At 35.2% G+C, this 22,906-nt stretch overlaps 1 protein-coding gene across 2 annotated transcripts in view; it reads left to right on the forward strand.

Moving 5' to 3' along the window:
* PTPN12 (protein tyrosine phosphatase non-receptor type 12) overlaps nucleotides 1–22,906 on the forward strand; it is a 104,747-nt gene that overhangs the window by 22,599 nt on the left and 59,242 nt on the right. For both annotated transcript variants that reach the window (XM_011280344.4, XR_006594155.1), the window contains exon 2: nucleotides 18,697–18,805. In XM_011280344.4, the coding sequence (XP_011278646.2) occupies nucleotides 18,697–18,805 (109 nt within the window). The remainder of the gene's footprint in view (nucleotides 1–18,696; nucleotides 18,806–22,906) is intronic.

Consider the following 22,906-nt stretch of genomic DNA (forward strand, 5'->3'; position numbering starts at 1 on the left):
TCCCTAATTTGAGAAAGTGACTGGCAGAACTTTTGAAATAAGTGTTTGCCTGACACCTAGAATTTGTTAACATATCTGCTGGCTGTCAACTATATGTTGACATTCTTCACCTTAAATACACTTGAGTGTGGATTACACATGTTAGTGTCCCATGTCTCTTACCATGGGATTCTTTTTTAAGTTTATTAATTTATTTTGAGAGAGGGAGAGAGAGAATCCCAAGTAGGTTCCGTACCACCAGCACCAAGCCTGACATGGGGCTTGATATATGAACCATGAGATCGTGACCTGAGCTAAAATCAAGAGCCAGATGCTTAACTGATTGATCCACCTAGGTGTGCCACGTGTGAACCATTTTTAAAATTTTTTAATTAATTTTTTTAATTTACATCCAAGTTAGCATATAGTGCAACACTGATTTCAGGAGTGGATTCCTTAATGCCCGTTACCCATTTAGCCCATTCCCCTTCTCACAACCCCTACAATAACCCTCTGTTCTCCATATTTAAGAGTCTCTTACGTTTTGTCCTCCTCCCAGTCTTTATATTATTTTTGCTTCCCTTCCCTTATGTTCAGCTGTTTTGTATCTTAAAGTCCTCATATGAGTGAAGTCATATGATATTTGTCTTTCTCTGACTAATTTCACTTAGCATAATAACCTCCAGTTCCATCCACACAGTTGCAAATATGTATATATATAATACCACATCTTTATCCATTCATCCATCAATGGATATACATGTGAACCATTTTTAATCACACATGGGAGGTGACTTAATCTCTGCAAACTTATCAATCAAAGCATTTCTGTTCATATGTCTTTAGTACTCTACTATTTAGTGTATATTTTGATAAATAATATTTAATAATCTACTGATAATATGATCGTATGTTTTTAAAGTCTCTTATTGTAACAACTTCGCTGAAAGATAAAATTCTATTGAAAGAGTGTAGCGTTAATTTAGTATGTAAAAGTAAGGCAAATAGGCTCATTTTCAGTAGAGATGGGGAAATAATGAAGTACACAAATAACTAATGCAAAACTGAGGACAATACTACAGGACAAAGTGCCAGGAGGATTCCCTTTTTTTGCAGCTTTGTTTTACTGTGGTAAAATGTACACCATTTTAACCACTTGTAAAAGTATACAGTTCAGTGGCATTAAGTACATTAACATTTTTGTACAGTGAGGATTCCTAAAAGAGAAAAGTCATATACTGTTAGGACAGTCATGGAATGCTTTATAAGAAAGGATTTTTAAAATGAATCCATAAGGATAGGTGAATTGTGGTGGAGAGACTTTACAAGTACAGGGAACTCTGTGTAAACAAATGAGAGTGGGAATAATAAATGGACTTTAGGAAACAGCAATTAATAGCAGCATTAACTAAATAAGAGCAGTAAAAAAAATAGCACTTACAGAAATAGCTAATGTAGTAGAGTGGTTGGTGAATTTATAAGTATTTTCTTTAAATTTTTTTTTAAATGTTTATTTACTTTTGAGAGACAGCATGGGCGGGGGAGGGGCAGAGAGAGAGGGAGACACAGAATCTGAAACAGGCTCCAGGCTCTGAGCTCTCAGCACAGAGTCTGATGTGGGGCTTCAACTCACAAGCAGTGAGATCATGACCTGAGCCAAAGTCGGATGCTCAACTGACTGAGCCACTCAGTCAGCCACTCAGGCGCCCCTATAAGTATTTTCTAAGACAACAAACAAGGAATAGGTTAAAATACTGTGAATTTTTAGAATAAATGTTAGGTCAGTTTTCCACAGATAAAAGTAGATTTGGTCTGTGTTCATGAAATGTTCTGGTCAGCAAAAGATTTATAATTAAAGCAATCAATGTTATTTGGTTATAGAGGATATGATCTAAAATAATTTAACCCCAGAGATTGCCAGTGTACCCACACTACACATTAAATATTAAGTGTTGTATGTCCCAAAGAAGTCAAGCTGATGGTGTAGTATTGAGTCACACTTATGTCCTCATCCTATTAGAAATTAGCTGGATACCTAAGAATTGTTACCTCACAGAGTAATGCAGAAACATACCACTTTGCCTAAGACTACTTTTTTAGTATAAAAAGTAGCTGAATCATCAGATTTCTTCATTTTATTTTATTTTTTTTATTTTCTTCATTTTATTTTAAAATAAACAAGTTCAAAAAACTACCTTATTTGGATAAAATTTTTTTTTTAATGTAATAAATAGTTGTTTAGAGGGAGTCATTATGTTGATGTAAAGAGATTGATGAAAACATCATTTAGGGGCAAAGCTGATTCTGAATTAGAATACTTTTTCTCCTAACTTACCTTTAAAGCACAAATATAATAATAAAGATCAGATTTGACCTCATTTAAAAAAATCTGTAATATAAAAGGTAAGCATATAGATTTAGGTAAAATATTTTCAGCACATATATCAGTTGATGGATTATATAAAACATGAGTAGCTTCTATATATTGATAAAAACACTCCCAATAGAAGAATGAGCATATATTATGAATGGTAATTAACAGAAGAAAAATGCAAATAATTACCGAACATGGGGAAAAGTCACCAAACTCTCTAATAATTCGAGAAGTATTTAATCAACATTAAATTTTGTGTGGGTTCACTAGATTCCACCAAATTTGGTAAAATTCAAAAATTGATCATAGCAATTGTTGGTAAAGATAATAGAAAAACTAGCATTCTTGATCTGTTGACAGAAAGGTAAAGTGGTGAAATATTTTTCACAAGGCAGTTTGGCTACTTCTAATAGAATTGATGTGTATATTCTGAACCAGCATGTCAACCTCTAAGAATCTTTTCTTTCTTTTTTTTTTTTTTTTCAACGTTTATTTATTTTTGGGACAGAGAGAGACAGAGCATGAACGGGGGAGGGGCAGAGAGAGAGGGAGACACAGAATCGGAAACAGGCTCCAGGCTCTGAGCCATCAGCCCAGAGCCTGACGCGGGGCTCGAACTCACGGACCGCGAGATCGTGACCTGGCTGAAGTCGGACGCTTAACCGACTGCGCCACCCAGGCGCCCCAAATCTTTTCTTTACAATATTTGCATCTGTGCATAAAATCGTATGTCCAAGTATGTTCATTGTAGCAGTTTCGTGAAACAAAATATCTATTAATAAAGAAGTTTAACATGGTTGACTACTTATAAGGAAAGAAATACTGAGGAGAGGGAGTTTGTTTTTTATTTTCCAATTGTGTGCAAAATAGATTTAACATAGCAAACCTAAAACTGCTATCCTTAGAATGGCATGCTTGCAAGATTGGCTCTTGGCTAATCTCTGGGAATTTACACCTTTGGGAGAGTTCCCATCATTCCATGATAAGAGTAGCTTACCATACCTTTACTGTATGTGTATGTTTATGCTGAACACCTGATTTGCTTTTGGGAGTCTGGAATTTTAGTCCGCGCAAGGCAGTGACTAGCCCCCAGTAAAAACACGTGGGACTAACTCTCTAATGAGCTTCCCAGGAAGACAAACAACATTTCACAAGTGTTACCATTACTCATTACTGGAGGAATTAAATGGGTCCTATGTGACTGCATTAGGAGAGGACACTGAAAGCTTGTCCCTAGTTTCTTCTGGACTTTGCCTTATGCATCTTTCCTTTTGCTGCTTTGGCTTTGTGTCCTTTAGCTGTAATAAATCATAGCTGTGAATATGATTGTATATAGTCCTAGGACTCTTCCTCATGAATCATTGACTCTGAGGGTGGTCTTGGGAATCCATGACACAACTTGTCAGTGTGGTTTCAATGTTTCAGCATCTGCATGTATTGAGTGTATATATTTTAAGAAGTTAAATTTTATGTATTACATGTTTAGATTATATATGTATATGTATATACGTAAGGCATACACACACACATATACACACACGCACATCTCATCTCTAAGGATATGTTGATGAGTTTTTTTAAATGTGTGTATTATGTGACCCATTTATTCTGCACATTTTTTCTCTGGTGATAAAAGATTGAAAGCTTTCCTTGGTGACATTGTAGGTAATATAATAAAGAACCGAATAAAAGGGGTTTAAGTGTGTATCTACACTTATACAGACTATATTATTTCAACTTAGTGAACTAAGTGTGTTATAACTATCATAGTAGAATGCCAATTTTATTGATTATGTGATGTTCTGAATGTGGTTATCAGTTACCATTATGTCTAAAAAACTTGCCATGCTTGGGGTGCCAGGGTGGCTCTGTTGGTTAAGTGTCTGACTTCAGCTCAGGTCATGATCTCACCATTCGTGAGTTCGAGCTCCACGTCAGGCTCTGTGCTGACAGAGCGGAGCCTGGAGCCTGCTTCGGATTCTGTGTCTTCCTGCCTCTCTGCCCCTCACCTGCTCACGCTCTGTCTCTCTCTCTCTCTGTCTCTCTCTCTCTCAACTAAACATTAAAAAAATTTTTTTGTTTTAAATTTTTGCCGGCTTTGTTTAATATATAGTACATGGAAGACACTAGGCACTTTCAGGAAATAAAGAGAAGTATAAAAGATTGTCTCTGACAGACAGGGAATTGTAATCTTTTTTGATAGCAGCTGTGGTAAGGATGGGTTAAAACATGTAAACAAATGATGGATATAAAAGGCAGAAATAATAAATGCTACACAACCAGGATATACTTTTGGAATGTATGCTATATGAGGTAGGGATTTTGTCCCATTTACCACTATATTTGTAGCACCTAAAAGAAAATCTGGCACATAGGATAGGTTAGCAGAAAATGATGTGAGATCATTCATTCTAATGAGGGTGATAATTGAATCTCACTCTTTTACGATAAATGTCTGAATCTAGTATGTCAGCAAGCTGGAAAAGTAGATTTTTTTTTTTTTTTGAAAACCATAACTGGTCATTCATCAGAGCTATCTAATGTTCTATGAATGTTGTGTGGCCTGGTAATCTGAGATACTCAAATGACATTACCCACAACCGGCTTGTACCCTTTCTATAACTGGATTGGACATTTATTTTTTAAGCAAATAAGAAAGGGTTGCTTTTCATTACAATTTTTTTTAATTGTGGTAAAATTCAAATACAAAGCTTAGCATCTTAACCATTTATAAGTGTACAGTTCACTAATGTTAAGTGCATTCATGTTGTTGGGCAACCAATGTGTATAACTCTCTTCATCTTGCAAAATGAAAACTCTGTCCTCAGAAGTCCCATTCTCCTCCTTTCCCTGTCCCTGGCAACCACCATTCCACTTTTTATTTTTAAGACTTTGTAAGTACCTTATTTACTTAACAATATTCTAGTCATTTCAACTAGAATAATGTTCTCAAGGTTCATCCATGTTTTAGCATGTGTTGAAATTTCCTTCCCTTTTAAGGCTGAATAATATTCCATTGTAGATGTGTACCACACTTTGTTTATCCATTTGTCCATCAGTGGACATTTGGTTTACTTCCACCTCTTGGCTATCATGAATAACGTTGCTAAGAACATGAGTGTACATGTTTCTGTTCAAGACTCTGCTTGTAATTCTTTTGGATATATCCCCAGAGGTGGAAATAGTGGACCATCTGATAATGTCAAGTTACAGTTTTTTGAGGGACTGCCATACTGTGTTCCGTAATGGCTGTACCATTTTACACTTCCACCAGTAGTCATAAGGATTCCAGTTTCTCCACAGTCCCCCTACACTTACTTTATTTTTTTGATAGTAGCCATTGTAATGGGTTGTCAGATAATATGTCATTGTGTTTTGATTTGCATTTCCCTGCTGATTAGTGGTGTTGAGCATCTAATCACATTTGTGTTGGTTATTTGTATATTTTCTTTGGAGAAGTATCTACCCAGTGCTTTGCCCATTTTTTAATTATGGTGTTTGGTTTTTTTATTGTTGAGTTGTGGGAGTTCTTTATATCAAGATATTTCTATATATCCGTCTTTACCAGAGAGAAGCATCAGTTTATAAAAGTTACCAATTATAATAAAACAAAATTTATGATTCATTTTTAAAGTAAAACGTTCTTATGCAGGATAGTTATGTGGCATCATATTTCCAGTTTAATAGTTCTTATAATCAGCTGAAGTTTCAGTTATTTATCATTTTTCCTCATAAGACTGTTAAACATGTTGACATATCTTCTGCTTGACTCAGTAAAGTTTCGTCTTTTTTTTTTTTTTTAATGTTTATTTATTTTTGAGACAGAGAGAGACAGAGCATGAACGGGGAAGGGTCAGAGAGAGAGGGAGACACAGAATCTGAAACAGGCTCCAGGCTCTGAGCTGTCAGCACAGAGCCTGACGTGGGGCTCGAACTCACGGACCGTGAGATCATGACCTGAGCCAAAGTCGGACGCTTAACCGACTGAGCCACCCAGGCACCCCAGTAAAGTTTCTTCTTAAAGTATATTCTCTTCAGTGACTTTGACCCCAGTTTCAAAAGCTGTCAAAATATTGCACCTTTTATTTAAAATTTTTGCTTCTTTTGTATTTTTTTCTTAAAAAGTTAAGAAACCTGGGGCACCTGGGTGGTGGTGCAGTTGGTTAAGTGTCCAACTCTTGATATTGGCTCAGGTCATGATCTCACAGTTTGTGAATTTGAACCCCACATCAGGCTCTGTGTTGACAATGCAGAGCCTGCTTGGTATTCTCTTTCTCTCCCTCCCTCCCTCCCTCCCTCCCTCCCTCTCTGTCTCTCTCTCTCTGCCTTTCCCCCCTCTGTGCTCATGCACATGCACATGCTCTTTCTCTCTCTATCACAAAATAAATAAATAAACTCAAAAAAAGTTAAGAAACCCATTCTAGATTATATTTTTAAGTTATTTTTAGTCATGTATTTCCTCTGTAGCATAAGTTTGTATATTTATGTAACATATTATTTGTGTTGGGTTTTACATGTTGGAAGAAAGAGGAACACTGTTTATCATTATTACAAAGAGATATTTGAAGATCGAATCATGCCCTTGGTAACTCGGGGTACACATATCTTCATTAGTAGGGTGGCCTGGCCTTCAGGACTAAGTCTAAAACAATGTCAGAATCAAATACTTTTTGCAAGGAATCTGAATGTTTAGTATAAAAAATAATATCCAATTTATTTCTGCAGAGAAATAAACTGAAACTTTAAGAACAGTGTATTTGTTTAATTACCCAGGTTTAGGTTTAAATTTTTTTTTGAGTCTTTCTTGACCTTGGGTTAGAGTTATAGAAGTGACAGAGTTTAGACTTTAACTCTAATCTTAGCTTACTAATTATTCCCTCTCTCCCTCACCATTTTCTGCTTACAGTCTTCTTCTCTTAAATATCCAGTCTTCCAGATTCGTTGGCTAGCTTCATTAGTGTGGTTTGGACATCAAGTCACGTTAAAAACTCCATTTTTTTAATCTTTTTTTAAAAATGATTTAATGTTTATTTTTGAGAGAGAGAGAGAGAGAGAGCGCGCGCATGAGTGAGGAAGGGGCAGAGAGAGAGAGAGAGAGAGGGAGACACAGAATCTGAAACAAGCTCCATGCTCCGAGCTGTCAGCACAGAGCCTGATGTGGGGCTTGGACTCGGCAACAGTGAGATCATGACCTAGGCTGAAGTAGGACGCTTAACCAACTGAACCACCCAGGTGCCCCCATTTTTATCTTTCTTATTCATCATACTTACCTATCCTTCCCTGAAAAAGTTGTGTGCTAAGTTCACTGGCACAAGTTTCTAGTAGACCTAATTGTGATTTATTTGTGTTACCCTGTGTAGACCAGATTCTGCAGTCTTGTTATGCTTGACTCTGTCAAATTAATGTTCTGATGAGAATGTAGTGAAGAACAGAGGCTGAGTAAGACTCATTTTGAGGAGGATGGATATTCCTTATTACTGGATGGGACTGGATGCCTTGGTTAGCATGCTCTGATGCTGCTAATAATTCCTATTAACCTCCTTTTAAGGATTTTTTTATAACTTTTTTATAAATTTTTTATATATTTTTTATAGTTTTGTTGAGGCAAATTCACATATATTGAGATTAATTCGTATATACCATAAAAATGCACCTCTTTAAAATGCGTATTTTGGTGGTTTTTAGTATAGTCACAAAGCTGGCATCTGTCATTACTATCTAGTTTCAGAACATTTCATCATCAAGAGAAACCCCATTCCCATTACCAGTAACATCTTATTTCCCCCTCTCTCCAATACTGTGGTAACCACTAATCTACTTTCTGCCTCTATTGATTTTCCTATTCTGAACATTTCATATAAATGGAATCATATGCTTTTTGTATATCTTAATATAATGTTTTCAAGATTGATCTGTTGAGTATGTTATCAGTATTTCATTCCTTTTTATGGCTAAACAATATTCCATTGTATGAATATACCATATTTTGTTTATTCATCATTTGACAGACATTTGAGCTGTTTCCCATTTTGGCTTTTATGAATAATGCTGTTTTGAACGTTTGTGTACAAGTTTTTATGCAGACTTATGTTTTCAGTTCTCTTGGGCATATACCTAGGAGTGGAGTTGCTGGGTTATATGGTAACTCTATATTTAACCTTTTGAGGAGTTGCCAAACTGTGTTTCTATTACAAATTTAAAACCTAATAATACAGACAAAAGTTTGGCAATCTAACGTGACTTTATCTTGGCTTAGTCTCTCCTTTTTGAAAAATGGTAATGATTGTATTAAAGGAGATCCTTCATTACACTTAATTTTTTATATCTTAAAACATAAATACCTTTTATTAAACAAGAACATTTTTATGCATTGATAGGAAAAATTGGCACAACAGATCCTTCAATAGTAATGCTTTAGTTATTACTAGACTTGGGGAGTTGAAATGAGAAGGTGCAAAAATACAGCTTGTAAACTTACTCTGGTTTGCTAGGTAATTTTCAAGCTTTTGGATATATATATATAACAATTAGTGCTTATGTGGTTTCTGTGTAGATTAATAATGGAAGAATTAGAACATCGATGACAGTTTATTCTACCATTTTAGAATTTGGCTTATGATTTGTCTAATGGGTCTAAGTAGACTTGCAATGTACAGTTAAAAATTGCTTTCTGAGTTTTTTAAACAGGAACTGGAGCTGGTAATGAGCACTGTGATCTCAAATATCTCATTCCAGTATGGCACCAAATCTTAGGGTACACACAAAATTTGACTAAATTGCTTTTTTTTTTTTTTGCTATATTTTTAAATGTTTGTTTATTTATTTTGAGAGAGGGGAGGGGAGGGGCAGAGAGAAAAGAAGGAGAGAGAAAATCCCAAGCAGCTCTGTCTGCACTGTTAGCGCAGAGCCCAGTGTGGGGCTTGAACTCACGAACTGTGAGCTGAAATCAAGAGTCAGACACTTAACTGACTGACCCACCCAGGTGCCCCTTAAATTGCTTTTTAAGAATAAAAATTTGGCAGTATATTTGAATATACAAGTAAAGGTAATTTGGTGTCTGCTAATTCAGCCAATCTGAAGCAGCTAATGAAAATTTTCTGTTAAATTCCTCATCTATTAATAAATCTTACATACTCATGTCAGTTTTTCTGTATTTAATTTTTTTTAACGTTTATTCATTTTTGAGAGACAGAGACAGAGTGCAAATGAGGGAGGGGCAGAGAGAGAGAGGCAATTTGGTGCCATACTGGAGTGAGATATTTGAGATCACAGTGCTCATTACCAGCTCCAGTTCCTGTTTAAAAAACTCAGAATCCAAAGCAGGGTCCAGGCTCTGAGCTGTCAGCACAGAGCTCAATGTGGGCCTCGAATTCATGAACCACAAGATCATGACCTGAGCCAAAGTCGGATGCTTAACTAACTGAGCCATGCAAGCACCCCTCAATTTTTCTGTATTTAAAGGTATGCTGTATGCTAGGTGCTATGTAGGGTGCTTTACATGCATGGTTAAAAAATGCATTTCTTCTGCCTTTACTCCTTGACATGTATTAATTAATGTAATTAGTTTATCATATTCAAAAAGTAATTATTACATAAATAATGTTAATTATAGTATTTATTTTGTTATGCCCATTAAGTTCTTTTCCCTCATTCAAAGGATTTCTTAAATCTTTTTATTTTTAATTGAAACAGTATAATTAAAGGAAAGAAAATTAAGTAACCTGTATCCTATATGAAAACAACTTTCTGTCTCCATCCTAGAAAGTAAAGGCCAGGTTTAGGAGATACTTACTGAGGTGGATTCTTCAGAAATTGAAATTGATGGGGTGTGAGAGGAAACAAGTCAGATAGATAAGGGGGGGGAAGCCCAAAACTACTAGGAGTTCTTAAGGCTGAAGAGGTAAGGAGGGTAGAGGTGCCATGAAAAGAGAGACATAGAAGCATTTGAAAAGTCAGGTAGATTTCTTTTTATCTAGTTAGGTTTGAATTGCTTTGGGGGATGTTCAATAAGCAGTTTGAATATGGAACTAGAACTGAAGAGAAAAGTCAGGCTAGAAATAGAAATTTTTGGATCTTCATAAATGTACTTGTTAAAGTCACAATAGGTAGGGGATAACCTCGCTAAAAGATGAAATCTGAGGAGAGAACAGTTCCCTAAGAGAATACAACATTTAGGATTTGGGAAGCAGAGGAACCAGAAAGGAGTAATTAGCAGGGTAAAAGGAAAATCAAGGGACCCTTGCTTCATGGATCTAACAAAGGAGTTTTTAAAAGGGGAGGATCATCTTTGTTAAATACTCAATAGGAATTAAGGCTTTGAGATTTTGGTGTCATTTGGATATTTTTGGTGACTTCATAAAAGTTTCAGTCGAAGTGGTAAAGGGAAGAATGAAAATTTTAAGGGGTTCAGGAGTTAATGGTTCACTAGGAAGTGCCAGTTTCTCTTTAAAACTGTGGTCTGTTGACCACAGCTTTGAAGCAGTGTAGCCTAGCAAAAAATAATTTATTTCCATATAGTGGTAAATATGTATTGAACTCTGTTAAACTTCTAAGGTGACTCTTCTGTGCTGTATTTGTTTTTGCAAAGATAAGTAAAAATTCTGTAACCATGCTATTAATTTGGGGGTCTTCCTTAATTTTTTAGTTGGACAGTTGATATTATTATGGCTTAATGTGTTAAAGCTGGAGCTCAGTATTCTCAATTTTACTATATGGTTCATAGTCTATGTTATGGAATAATGAGGTTGGTGATAGATTGCTTTGGAACACTTTAAGAGTCTGGGCTTGGCAAAGTATTTTCCAGTGTAAACTAAAGGGTAATGGGGACTGAAGTGACAGTGTTTGCTTAAATCAAGACACATTACCAGATAGATGAAGGGTGGCATGGTCAGAGGCCGTAGGTTTAATACCCAAATTTTGGAATCTTTGAGCAATTTGCTGTGGAGACAATGGAACAAAACACTTGAATTTGGGATTGACCTGTAAAATCTGGAGCCAACAGTTTCATGAGTTAAATGGTTAGAGGACCAGAATGATTGAGGAAGAGATGAAAGAAAAGATAAGAACTTGTGTGTAGAAACAAAGTAATCAAACCTGGGAACTCTTTTCTTTTCCATTTGTTGTATTAAATATCTTCATTTCAGTAACATTAGTATATATCACAAAACTGTTGTCCTCATCATTCAAATGGACTTCTACTTTATTTCCACAAGAATATAATTTGGAGGTAGAGAGAGGATAAACTTGCATACATCCTCCTAACTTACTTCCATCTTGAGAAAGCACTGTATTTTCTCTTCTGACCCAAGAGCAGGAGGCTTTCCTTTAAGGAAAATTTTTGCTTGCTGTCTAGGCTGTGCAAAAAACGATTATAGACTATTGTGAATTTTCTATAACTTTTATTTTCTTTTAGTTTTTATGTTTGCCATATTTATTATTTTAAAATATAAGTCTGTAGTGCAGAGGTTTATTTTAAAACAAGTTCTCAAAATTAAGATCTACTGCTTACCCCTTCAGAAAGGGTTATAAAGGTGCTACGTTGAGTTCTCCTTTGCTAGTAATTGATGGATATAGGAATTGAATCCCAGCTTCTCTGACTCAAAGCTGTCCCATTGTGAAGTGATAATGAAGTGTAAGAGGGCAGAGAAATTTGTTTCGTAAGTATACTGGTCAATTCTAATTTGTATTCATTTTCTCTGGACATTAACACTGGAGAAGATCTAAATTACTACTATTTGTCATGGGTTATGCTGGTAGTAGCTGGTATTAATAGAATAAGAAGACAGGGTGTGCATTTTCAGGGAATCCATGTTCTGATGGCATATTAACTGTTGTAAATTGTGCTATGTTCTAGATTAGATGCGTATATAATGGGCTGTGGGTAGCGATGAGGAAGCACTTTGGGAGGAAGTGGAAGATGGAGGTTGGTGCCCGGAGTAGTCTCAGGAAATGTTTTAGCAAGACAATTTCTGTAGTGATCTAGAAGAAACCAAGGAGTTTGTTTGGTGTATGCTACTAGGGAAATAACTGAAGCATTGAAATCAACAAGAACAAAGAATAAAATCTTTTTGTTACCTAAAGACCCATATGATTGGCCCCTACTTCACAATGTGTCCTTTACTATCAATCCTAATGGCATAGCTTTGGTATCTGAAAAAGAATGGCAGACAAGTTAGTCTGTTATACAGCAGCAGGTAAAGCATGAGCAAAGATAGGAAGATGAATTTTGAAAGGCAGAGTTGCATATTTTACACTTAAAGGTAGGCATTGCAGATGTATAGTTTAAAGACCTTTTGGTTTTTTTAGTTGCTTGTAACAGATATTAGTAATATGCATATTTTTATATAAATAGGTTTGTAAAGATTTAAGAAAAGCTGGTTAGAGATGGTATAGTTTTAGTGGAAAATCCTATGATTTTACTACTTGTTGCTGTTACTTTGTATTTGGGCTTAAAAAATATTTTGACTTAATGATCATACAACTTGTATGGTAGTAACAGGACAGTTAAATATTTCAGGTATAAAACCAGGTGAATCTCTTCATTTAACAGTTATTATTTAGTTCCAACTGTTTGCCAAGTTCCATACCTTTTAAAATTCAGATAGATTCTCCAGTAATTGCTTCAGAAATTTTTCAGAATAGTGGCAAATGCACTACTATTTTATGAGCTAGGTATTCTTGTATTTTGCTGCAATATAACTTTTAAGCTTAAAGTATGATTTCATTTTTATTTCACCTTGAAGTACAGTTTTATGATTTGTATATTCTTGTGTGCATATTTACTAAAATTATTGTCTTTTGGAACTCATACTGTTTTTTAAGTGTTGACATTGAGGAATTTGGCACCATAGTGTGTGGCCTGGTAATAGCAAGAGAAGTCTTGAGCTCCAATATTTGATTTATTTATATTCCATTTTATTCCCAAAAGAATTTGAGTTAGCTTAATTTCCATTTTAGCTCTATTACTTTTTGTGTCCATTTTTTTCTTAATTGTCCTGATATAAAATCCAGTCAGCAATTAAGTTTAATACTTTTCTTGTCTCAATGTATTATGAATTCTAAGTGTTCAGTGAATCTGAAGAGAATTAGATATATTTTAGACCTGAAGCTAACACAACTTGATGATGGATTGGATGTTGTAGGAGAGGGTAAAGGAAGGAATCAAGGATGATTCCTAGCTTTTAGGCTTGAACAACTGTTGAATGGTAGTGCTATTTGGACATGATTGTAATGCTCATGAGACACCCAGTGGACAGTCCGGTATACAGCTGTTTGACTGGACAGATACAACAAACAGCACACAACACATACTCATTAGCTTAAAGTCTTTGATAAACAGTGAAACTGTTCTACCTTGTTAAGGAACTCAAATCTTGACACACAAATGGATATCTAAAAAGAGCATAGTTCTATTGCATGTGACTTTTAGAAGCCTTTGAGAATAAGTTTATTGACTTAGGATTAAGGAAATAAAATTTTTGTGTTTTAAGAAATAGAGGAGTGCCTGTGTGGCTCAGTCGTTTAAGTGTCTGACTCTTGGTTTCAGCTCAGGACATGATTTCATGGCTTGTTGGGTTTGAGTCCCGCATCGGGCTCTGGGCTGACCGTGGGGAGCCTGCTTGGAATTCTCTCTCCCTCTCTCTCTGCCACTCCTCGACTTACGCTGTCTCTGTCTCTCTCAAAATAAGTAAATAAACTTAAATTTAAAAAAAAAAGAAAAAAAAGGAAAGAGAAAATAATTTGGAACTTTAAAACAAAGTGAATATTAAATTTGGGTTTTGTTTGTGTTAAAAATTATAATGTATTAGAGGGGCTTCTGGTGGCTCAGGACAATTAAGCGTCTGACTTCAGCTCAGGTCATGATCTCACGGTTTGTGAGTTTGAACCCTGTGTCAGCCTGTGTGCTAATACCTCAGAGCCTGGAGCCTGCTTCAGAGTCTGTGTCTCCCCCTCTCTCTGCCCCTCCCATGCTCATGCTCTGTCTCTCTTTGTCTCAATAATAAATAAATGTTAAAAAAAATGTTTGTTAATTATAATGTATTAGAGACATCTGTATGACGTGTCTAAGAAAGCTCAATAAAGAAATGAATTACCCATTTTTAATGTTATTTGCATTAGATCTTGGTCATATACATAATTCATTGGTCTCTAAAGTCCAATAAGATAGTCTAGTCTCTGCCTTCAGTTTTTTAGTTCAGTGGATGAGACATATAAGATTGAATCTCACAAGTGGTAATAGGGTAATGTATTATTGACTATTCGGTGCTGGAAGCTGAGGAGCTGTTAAGGAAAGGTTTGAGAAAGCTCCACAAAGGAAATAACACGTTAGCCAGAGTCCTACTATTAACTCACCAGCAAGAGTAAAAATTGTCAAACTGTGATGTTGAGGAATGAAGGGTTGCTTGTGGCAATGGTGGTGGTAAGTGATTCTACATGGCTGAAGCATCAAACTCTAAGTAAGAGAGTGTTATAAAAAGAAGCTAGGAAACTGGACAGGCAGCATTCAAAATGTGCTATAATTAAAAAAGGAATTGGTAGTTTCTCTTGGAGCTAATAGACCCACTGGAGGATTTTTAAGTGAGGGACTAAAATTTAAATGATCAGATTTGCCTTTTAGGACAGTAATTCTGAGATAAGAAATTATTTAAAAGAATTTATTTTGTGACTTTTTCAAGATGTTTAAGGATAGACAATTGGAAATCTTTCTTAAAGGCCTTTAGTTTTGTTTGCATAAAGAAAAGAAAATATGACACAAGGTTTGGTATTTATAAGCCTATGTAAATATGCCAGTTAGCTATATTTTTGCCCAATTAGGATAGTCAATGATTGAAAGTACTTTCTTGCTTTAGGATTATATTAAATAATTGTTAAGCTTAATAAATGTATTATTTTATTAGTGTTTTCCTTAATGCTATTTTCACACAGTCTGTCACATGCACTCTACTTACGAATAAGATGCCTTAGTATTTACAACATGTTTCTCAATTAATTTATTTCCTAGTAATTAATTTCACTTAGAGAAAATGGAATTGGTGGTCAGGAAGTTAAAATGAAATTGCATGTGTAGATACTTCCATTTCATGTAGTTAAATGAGGTTTGGTGCTATCTCTACTTCAAGCACTATTTGGATGTTAATTATGATGTATTAAAAGAACAAAATTTTTTGTCTAGGCCAGCATTCAAATCTTATTCTAAATTTAATTTAACATGTAAGCATTTAATATGTTCTAGGGGTACAAGGCCTTAAATATCAATGTGACTATAATCTTGTACTCACAGAGCTTACAGTTTAGTAGGGGAAGTAAAGTGTATCCTTTTTATATATTTATCATAAAGAGAAGGAAGTGGTGTTTTAAGAATGTGTATAAAGTCTAAACAGAACTCAGAAGGGAAAGATTATTTTTGCACGAGAGACATAAAAAACTTTGATGGAGCCAGGACTTAAAAGATGGATAAGATTTGGAGGCTTGTTTTCTGAGTGTGGGTATTATCCTCATATTAACTTTTTTTTAATGTTTATTTATTTTTGAGAGAGAGGAATACAGAGCGCGAGCAGGGAAGGGGCAGAGAGAGACACACACACACACGGAATCCAAAGCAGGCTCCAGGCTCTGAGCTGTCAGCACATGAACTGTGAGAACCCATGAACTGTGAGATCATGACCTAGCCTAAGTTGGACGCTTAACCAACTGAGCCACCCGGGCGCCCTGATACCTTTTTGATACATTTGGATAGAATTTTTTTGATGTTGATTTTTTTTTTTAACGTACAAAGTTTTTATGTTTAACAGATCATCTTTGTTTTGTTTATACTACACCAGAGATGAGTATTTCTGATGTGTATGAAACTTTTTAAGTACACTACTTCTGTAGGCTTATTTTAATAGAACATTCTTCATGGGAAGCTTGAAGTAGAAGGCATTCCATGCTGTGCTAGGCTTCAAGAAAACTGGATATATAAAAATTCATACTGCAATGAGATACTTATTTGTATACAAAAGTGTTAAGTTTTATTATATGAAAAAGGAAGTCATTTCACATAAAATCTTTATTTTGCCCATTTCTCAATAACATAATTCATCATGTGAAAAAAGAAATGCTTGGAGTGATTGCAGCAGATATTCCAGAAGTGTATTTATATTTTATAATTAAATACATCCCCTCTTCCTTTTCTTTGTAGTTCTATAATTTTTTCAGTGTTTATTACCTAAGTTACATTCCTTTTCCCCTGGTGTTTCTGCAAATATTTAGATTGATATCCTTCTGTAGGTCACATTCACATACAATATTTTGGAATGTATTAAGATACTATAAATAACAAAATTAAAATCTTTGAACAAAAAAACATAGAGTCTAATTATATATGTAAGATGTATATGTGCATAACTGGGAAGATCTTTGTTAATGTGGATTAAGAAAATCATGAACAATCTTTTCTATTTTCCTTTAATTTTTGTAGCATTTATTTTTATTTTTTTAAGTTTTATTTACTTAAGTAATCTCTACACCCAACATGAAGCTTGAACTGATGACCCTGAGATCAAAAGTCTCATGTTCCTCTGACTGAGCCAACCAGGCACCCCTTAACATTTAATTTTTTGAATAGGCAATACATGTATATAATCTAATAAGTATGAAATGGCATACAGTAGTTTCTTTCTCATCCATTTCCTATAGCTATTCATTTTTCTTCTCCATAGACAACAACCTTGTTAATAGTTTCTCTTCTAGAGATATTTTATGCACATGTACAAAGAAATGCAAATAATATTTTTATTCTTAACACCAACAGTAGTATATTATATACACTGTAGTGTTCCATGCTTTTTACACTTAATATGTATTTTGAAGTATTTCCATATCACTATATATAAAGAACTTTCTTATTGGTTTTCAGTCATTATCATATTTACTTGTATAAATGAAATGAATCTATTTAGTCAGTCTTCTATTTATAGACTTTTTTGATTGTTTGTAGTCCTTTGCTGTTTTAAACAATGCTGCAATAAATAACTTTGTGCGTGATATATCATTTCACCTGTGCAGGTGGATTTTAAGAAGTACAATTCCTGGGTTAAGGGGATATATGTATTTAAAATTGCCAAATTACCCTCGTTAGGGGTTGTGTTAATGTTTTCTTCTGCCAGCATTGTATTAAAGTTCTGGTTTTCCCACATCCTCACCAACAGCCCATTTACTTTCAAATATAATTTTTCCCCTATCCTACTTTGAGAACTTTATTACCATAGAAAATAGCATCATAAATGTGGGGAATTTAACTTCAGCATTGTGCCAGTGCAGAACAGGATTCTAATAAGTCTTTTCATCTTACTGAAAAAAATGTGTATTCCTGATTTAGGTCTCTAAGAATTGTCATGATAAAGTTTAGTGGTTTTTCAAAGAAACAGAAGACTCACTATTCTATGTATAATCTGTCTGTGATTTAAAAAAATGTTTCACTGCTTAAATATCAGCATCACAAGTTGTAAAAGTAAAATGGTGAAAAAGTTAAATGTTACCAGACTTTGTTCATTTCATTTGTATTCAATAATTTGTTGAATAGTAAAACCAAAATGTCTTCAATATGTCTTTAAGCCTGGAAGAAAGTAGGCTCCTTTGAAATTAAATTTCAGCAATGTAGTTGAGTAGTGAATTTAAACAATTCACAATGCTGACTTTCAGTGCTTCTGAAAGCAGGAAGTGTATTACTGACACGCAGAAATATTCCAGCCCAAAGAACATCCCTACTGCCATATGTGGTAAGAATTTGTCACTAACTCACAAACCACTTCTGTAATGCAGTGAATAAGCAGAATTGGTCTTTGTTAGACATTTCCAATTCAATATGAAAGAACTTTGTTTTGTAGTGTCTTATAAGTAATTATTAGCTTATGCCTTGGAAGGAGCCTGGCACATCATGGGTGCCCAAGGTTTATTGAGGGAAGGAATAAAGAAACTTGTACATAATCTTTTACGCATTATTTACTTGGTTTTAGGGACCCATAGTTAAACACTAAAATTACTTGAGTAAGTTAAGGACTGAGTTAAATATTCTGACTTAGCTTATTAATGATGTCTTTAAACAAATTTCTTACTTTTATTTTAGTGTCCCCTTTGAGTGCTATTTGGAATATTAATTTTATGTTTGCACTTAGGGTAAAAAACAATTATCCTTAGGGTTAATTATTAAGAGAGAGGGAAATACTGTGAGCTTGGAAAAATAGGAAAGTGAGTTATAAGGAATTGGGGTTAGCAAAATTCAATAAAGAGCTATTTGTAAATCATTAAAATTTTGAAAATATTAACGTTTGTATAAACTTAAATTTTTTTGTTTGTATTTTAAGCGATTAAGAAGATTGTCTACCAAATATAGAACAGAAAAGATTTATCCTACAGCCACTGGAGAAAAAGAAGAAAATGTTAAAAAGAACAGATATAAGGACATACTGCCATGTAAGTTTGAAATGCCCTTCATAGAACAAATGGAAATGATAATAAGTTTGTATCCTAAACTAGTTTTATTCTTCCTAATGAGTTTGATTGTTAAGGAGTTAGTACCTCTTTTGTAAGGTACACTATAAGATAATAATTTGTGATTGTGCTTCTTGTTCTTCCTTCTGAAAGTAGTTTTTGTTGTTTGCTTTTTTTTTCTTTAAGCATCACAATTATTCTGATACTTACTTTTAAATACAAAAAAAAAAAATCCAAGAAAGAATATCTTTTGTGGACTCCTGTTCAAAGAAGTTCTTTTGTTAAAATAAAATAGATAATTCAGTAGGTATAATGGAATAAGTTTTATAAAATGCCAAAAATATTAACTCTTATCTATTGCCTGTTCACAATCAGAACATTAATTATGCATGAAAAAGTGAACCATAAGGTGGTTCATGCCTGCATGTCTGCTGTACTCAGTAGTCTAAATATGTATCTCTGAGAGTATACCTTAGACTGATAGCATTATATTATAATAATGTAACTGTATTCTTAAATAGCATGGTTTTTGGCAGAATACCTTTAACTCTAAAAGCATGCATACTTCCATGTGTCCTATTTTACAGAATAAAAACTTTACATCATGTATGCTGTCCCTTAAAGCTGCCACTAATCTTTTTCTTTCCCTTCAACTGTCTTAAAACAGCTCCATTCCATGATACCATTCCCTCAACTCTAATTCATTGTTTTCTCCAGCTTTATTGAGATATACTTGAAAAATTTGTTTTTGTTTTTTTTTAAGCTTGCTCTCTCTAAAATGTCTTTGAAAAAATTTCCAGTGATTTTCTTCATGCTGGATTTGGTGACTTTCTTCAGTGTTTACCCCTTTCTGTTAACTATTTTGATGCCATTGATTAGTCCCTATTTCTGAAATTTTCTTCTTCCGTGATCTCTTTCTTTCAAATGACCTCTTCCCTCTCTTGTCCACTTCCCTCTCTTTCTCACTGTCTTCTTTGCATACATTTAATCCTTCATCTTTTTCTTGTTGTTGTTCAACTGTATTCTCAGCTGTGGGATCTGTGGGTGGCCAGTATTAGCAGAATTACTAAGTGGCAAGTTTACATAGTATAATGGTGAAGAGTTTTGACTCTGAAGTTCAAATCTTGCTTCTACCACCTGCTATTTATATGACTTTGGGGGCGCCTGGGTGGCTCAGTCGGTTTAGCATCCGACTCTTGGTTTCGACTCAGGTCATGATCTCAGTTTTGTGGGTTTGAGCCCCGCGTCAGACTGCACTGGCAGTGCAAAGCCTGCTTGGGATTCTCTCTCTCTCTCCCCCTCTCTCTCTGCCCCTCCCCATTCACACTGTCTCTATCTCTCTCAAAATAAATAAACTTCAAAAGAATTTTTAAAATATATGACTTTGGACTCATCCTCTTTGTGCCTTTTTCCCCGCATCTGCAAAATAGAGATAAAGATTATAATCCTTTTTATGATTATTTTGATCATTAGATAAGTTAATACATGTTAAAATGCTTAGGATTGTACCTAGCACATAGTAACTACTCATTAAGCTTTTTGAAAATACACTGTACTTTCTTACCAGTCTTCCTCAGAATGGTGGATGGTATGGGTGTCTGGATAGTTTTTATTAAGCAGGATAATCTCGAGGTACTCTTTTTTTTTTCTGTTGAGACAGAGAAAGAGAGTGCGAGCAGGGTAGGGGCAGAGAGAGGGAGAGAGACAATCCCAAGCTGCCAGCACAGAGCCCAATGCAGGGCACGATCCCATGAACCTTTAGATCATGACCAGAGCCAAAATCCAGAGTCAGACGCTTAACCCGACTGAGCCACCCCAGGTACCCAAATCTTGAGATACTTTTTTTTTTAATTTTTTAATGTTTATTTTTGAGAGACAGAGCATGAGCAGGGGAGGGGCAGAGAGAGAGAGGGAGACACAGAATCCAAAGCAAGCTCCAGGTTCTGAGCTGTCAGCACAGAGCCCAACATGGGGCTCGAACCCACGAACCATGAGAGCATGACCTGAGCCGAAATCAGACGTTTAACTGATTGAGCCACTCAGGTACCCCTTGAGATACTCTTAATGTACTCTGGAATTAATGCACATTCTCTCTCTCTCTCATAATAAATAAAATAAATGCTATTTTATTTATTTATTTTTGGGAGAGTGAGCAAGGGGCAGAGAGAGAGGGAGAGAGATTGCAGAGCCTGAAGCAGGGCTCAAGCTCCCTTGAAGCGGGCTCGAGCTCCTGATGTGGGGCTTGAACTCACGAACTGCAAGATCATAGTCTGAGCCGAAATCAGATGCTTAACCAACCGAGCCACCCAGGAGTCCCAATGCACATTCTTTTAAAAACACACATTTTCTCTTCTTTCTTTTTCTGTCATCTGGGCAAATGAGTCTTAAACAGCTCTAGGTTTCTATTTTCTTAAGTTATATTTTATTCATTCATTCCACAAAAAAATTTGAGCATATACTATATGCTGGAGATTCAGTAGAAAACAAACTGGCAATAATCCCTGCCCTTGTGGTGTTTATATTCTAGTTAAGGGAATGTACAGTGAATACAAATAACATACATGATCTGTCATATGGTGATTAGTGGTATTGAGGATAATACAGTGGGGATTAGGCATGTAGAGGAAACTGAGAATAGAAGGCTTTACAATTTTAAATAGAGGTAGCAGGGGAAGTTCACTGGTGTGCTTATAAATTGCCCCTCTAAAAAATAGAAACCCTGATTTGTATTGTCAGTTTCTGTAGTAAATGTATTATTTGCCATAATCACAAAACTTTGAGGTGTAGGTATTATGTGCCACTTTGCAGATGGGAAACCGAGACATAGATTAAATAGCTTGTGACACAGCTAACAGAGTCAATGAGAATTTATATTCAGAGCACTGGTTCTCCACTAGGGTTATTTTGCCCCTAAAAGAGACATTTAGCAAGTCTAGAAACATTTTGGTTGTCACAACTGGGATACGGAATGGGCATGCTGCTACTGTCATCTAGTGGGTAGAGGCTAAGGATGCTCCTGCATCCTATATAACACAGAGGCTACACCCTCTCCACAGCAAAGAATTATTCAAGGCCAAAATGTCAGGGGTGCTGAGGTTGAGACACCTTGCTCTGGATCCTGAGCTCTTATTCATTGTGCTATATAGTCAAACTAGCAGTGTCTTTTTTTCCTTTTAAATTATTGAAGGATTGATAAGTCAGTTTCCAATAAATTTCTAGTCATTTTAATTTGGAAAATGTTATTAAAAGCAATTGTACTTAGAGATGTATATTTACTTGCTGTCATAACAATAATGTAAGTTGTCAATTTCCTTTGTATGTTTAGCATGTTCAGTGTTTGGATACCAGTATTTTTTTTTTTTTAATTTTTTTTTTCAACGTTTATTTATTTTTGGGACAGAGAGAGACAGAGCATGAACGGGGGAGGGGCAGAGAGAGAGGGAGACACAGAATCTGAAACAGGCTCCAGGCTCTGAGCCATCAGCCCAGAGCCTGACGCGGGGCTCGAACTCATGGACCGCGAGATCGTGACCTGGCTGAAGTCGGACGTTTAACCGACTGCGCCACCTAGGCGCCCCTAGATACCAGTATTTTTTTAAATAGCTTTATTGAGGTATAATTTACATACCATAAAATTTACCCACTTTAAATATACAATTCAGTTATTTTTAGTAAATTTATAGAGTCATCAACATAGTAAAGTTTTAGAGCATTTCCATCAACCTAAAATAATCATTTAGGCCATTTTTCAGTCTTTAGCTCCAGGCCACCACTAATGCTTTCTGTCTGTAGATTTTCCTAAGCATGTTTTTGAGATTCATCTGTGTTGTAGCATATATGAGTTCATTCCTTTTTAGTCAGTAATATTTCATTGTATGGGTAATATCACATACTGTTTATCCATTCACCAGTTGATGAACATTATGAATAATCCTACCATGAAGATTTCCATACAAATCTTTGTGTGGACACATGGCTCTCTTTCTTTTGGGTAGATACCCAGGAATGGAATTTCTAGATCTATGGTAGCTTATGTTTAACTTTATAAGAAACTGCTAAACTGTTTAAAGTATCTGTGTACCA

The sequence above is a fragment of the Felis catus genome, chromosome A2 (assembly GCF_018350175.1).
Source record: "Felis catus isolate Fca126 chromosome A2, F.catus_Fca126_mat1.0, whole genome shotgun sequence".
NCBI classification, from domain to species: Eukaryota; Metazoa; Chordata; class Mammalia; order Carnivora; family Felidae; genus Felis; species Felis catus.